The sequence below is a fragment of the Trichinella spiralis genome, assembly GCF_000181795.1.
Source record: "Trichinella spiralis strain ISS 195 chromosome Unknown Scfld874, whole genome shotgun sequence".
Lineage (NCBI taxonomy): Eukaryota > Metazoa > Nematoda > Enoplea > Trichinellida > Trichinellidae > Trichinella > Trichinella spiralis.
Genome location: NW_003527813.1, coordinates 1 through 1,346, shown reverse-complemented (window position 1 = coordinate 1,346; position 1,346 = coordinate 1). Strand labels below are relative to the sequence as shown.

The 1,346-nt window shown below is 34.7% G+C and overlaps 2 protein-coding genes across 2 annotated transcripts; one reads left to right on the top strand and one right to left on the bottom strand.

Annotated features, from left to right (window-relative positions):
- Nucleotides 1–8: 8 nt before the first annotated feature.
- On the top strand, nucleotides 9–430 carry Tsp_16077 (conserved hypothetical protein). Its single transcript, XM_003370363.1, has 3 exons — nucleotides 9–78; nucleotides 119–265; nucleotides 372–430. The coding sequence occupies exons 1-3, from the start codon at nucleotides 9–11 to the stop codon at nucleotides 428–430; spliced, it is 276 nt and encodes a 91-aa protein (XP_003370411.1).
- Nucleotides 431–780: 350 nt separating this feature from the next.
- On the bottom strand, nucleotides 781–1,292 carry Tsp_16076 (conserved hypothetical protein). Its single transcript, XM_003370362.1, has 2 exons — nucleotides 1,158–1,292; nucleotides 781–1,104 (listed from the first exon to the last, which is right to left on the bottom strand). Exons 1-2 carry the CDS (start codon nucleotides 1,290–1,292, stop codon nucleotides 781–783), a joined length of 459 nt encoding a protein of 152 aa, XP_003370410.1.
- Nucleotides 1,293–1,346: the final 54 nt, after the last annotated feature.

Here is a 1,346-nt window from a genome sequence, read left to right as displayed (position 1 = left end):
GTGTTACGATGGGATACACAAAATATTGTTGTCACATTGCAGATATGGGACTTAACAGAAGGAAGGATGCTGTCAAATGTGAGTAATTTTTGTTTCGTTTCCACTCATTGACGTTCAGTGAATTTTCAGGATACGTTCGGAAATAGGGTGACTTTTAGACGAGGGAACAACCAGTATGCGGTGAAAGTGAAAGCGATATATGACAGATGCAATCCACGTGTGCTAATAGAACGTGATATTGAAGTACGGTTTACATTTAAAAAATGTAAGTTATTTGGTTAATTTGAAGTTTAATAAATCATTATTAATTTTCTTTTTAATGCAATTTACACTCATTATGTCACATGGTATTGATTATTTTTCTTTTCCAGGTCCTGGTGATATTTCAATTCTATCGGATGATTACCGTCTGGAGGGCGTTCATAATTGAATCGCTTTCTCTTCTATTGATGACTGTCATCGTTCGAGTAAATTTAACCAATTATAATTTCCTGCTTATTTTATGCTTTTCTAATGCATTATTATTAATCTGTAGAATGTATAGTTGAATGAAAAATTTTATTATTTTTTATTTCTATGTTGACGAACGATTTTGTGAAGTTCCATTTGAATGTTGGTTCATGTTAAAATGTTATAAAAGTACTGTGAAAATTGAATTAATATTAACATTGACCGAATTAATAAAGTAACTTGATTTTCATTTTTTGAATATTGCTTGCTGTATCTTGGGCAACATTTGGCGGCAGTTTTACAGTTTTCTTCTGTTCAGGCAAACATGCTTTACATCAAACAAATTCTGTACCATTGAGATTCAATTAATTTTCCTAATTTTACATGAACTTCTACCTTTGCTATATTCTTCACCGAAACCTCCTCACCCATGAGGCAAACCGACTCATTGCTACAACTTTCTACACAGAGAAGAATCCCCCTTTTTTCCGAACAATTTTTTGGTACTGGTGCATTTAATCTACATGTTATGGATGTAAAATGCTTTTCCTGACTGCTCTGCTCACAACCAATTCTGTTTCCAAATTCAGAATCACTCACCATTTTGTTTTCCATTAACTCTTCTGGTTTATGACTGTGTAATGCCAAAATCAACTCATAATATTGATTTTATATGAAGGCTAGAACTATTTTCCATTTCTTAACACCTGACTTAATGAGACATCATCCACCGCCCCCAGTTTTTCGATTCGCTTTACCATTACATTTATGTGACTGAAGTCCCTTCGTGCCTTCCAGCCAACGACGAGACTCACGGTCCCACGAGGAGTTGATATGCACATCGAACTGATCAAACTGACGGCACGATTCAACTATGACTGCACGTATCGAGAATT

Excerpts from the sequence above, each read along its gene's own strand:
- Tsp_16076 (XM_003370362.1), bottom strand. The coding sequence starts at position 1,292 with ATGTGCATATCAACTCCTCGTGGGACCGTGAGTCTCGTCGTTGGCTGG. Across the intron at positions 1,105-1,157 it reads ATGATGTCTCATTAAGTCAG|TTGATTTTGGCATTACACAG; the intron begins GTGTTAAGAAAT and ends CAATATTATGAG.
- Tsp_16077 (XM_003370363.1), top strand. The coding sequence starts at position 9 with ATGGGATACACAAAATATTGTTGTCACATTGCAGATATGGGACTTAAC. Across the intron at positions 79-118 it reads AAGGAAGGATGCTGTCAAAT|TGAATTTTCAGGATACGTTC; the intron begins GTGAGTAATTTT and ends ATTGACGTTCAG. Across the intron at positions 266-371 it reads ACGGTTTACATTTAAAAAAT|GTCCTGGTGATATTTCAATT; the intron begins GTAAGTTATTTG and ends TTTCTTTTCCAG.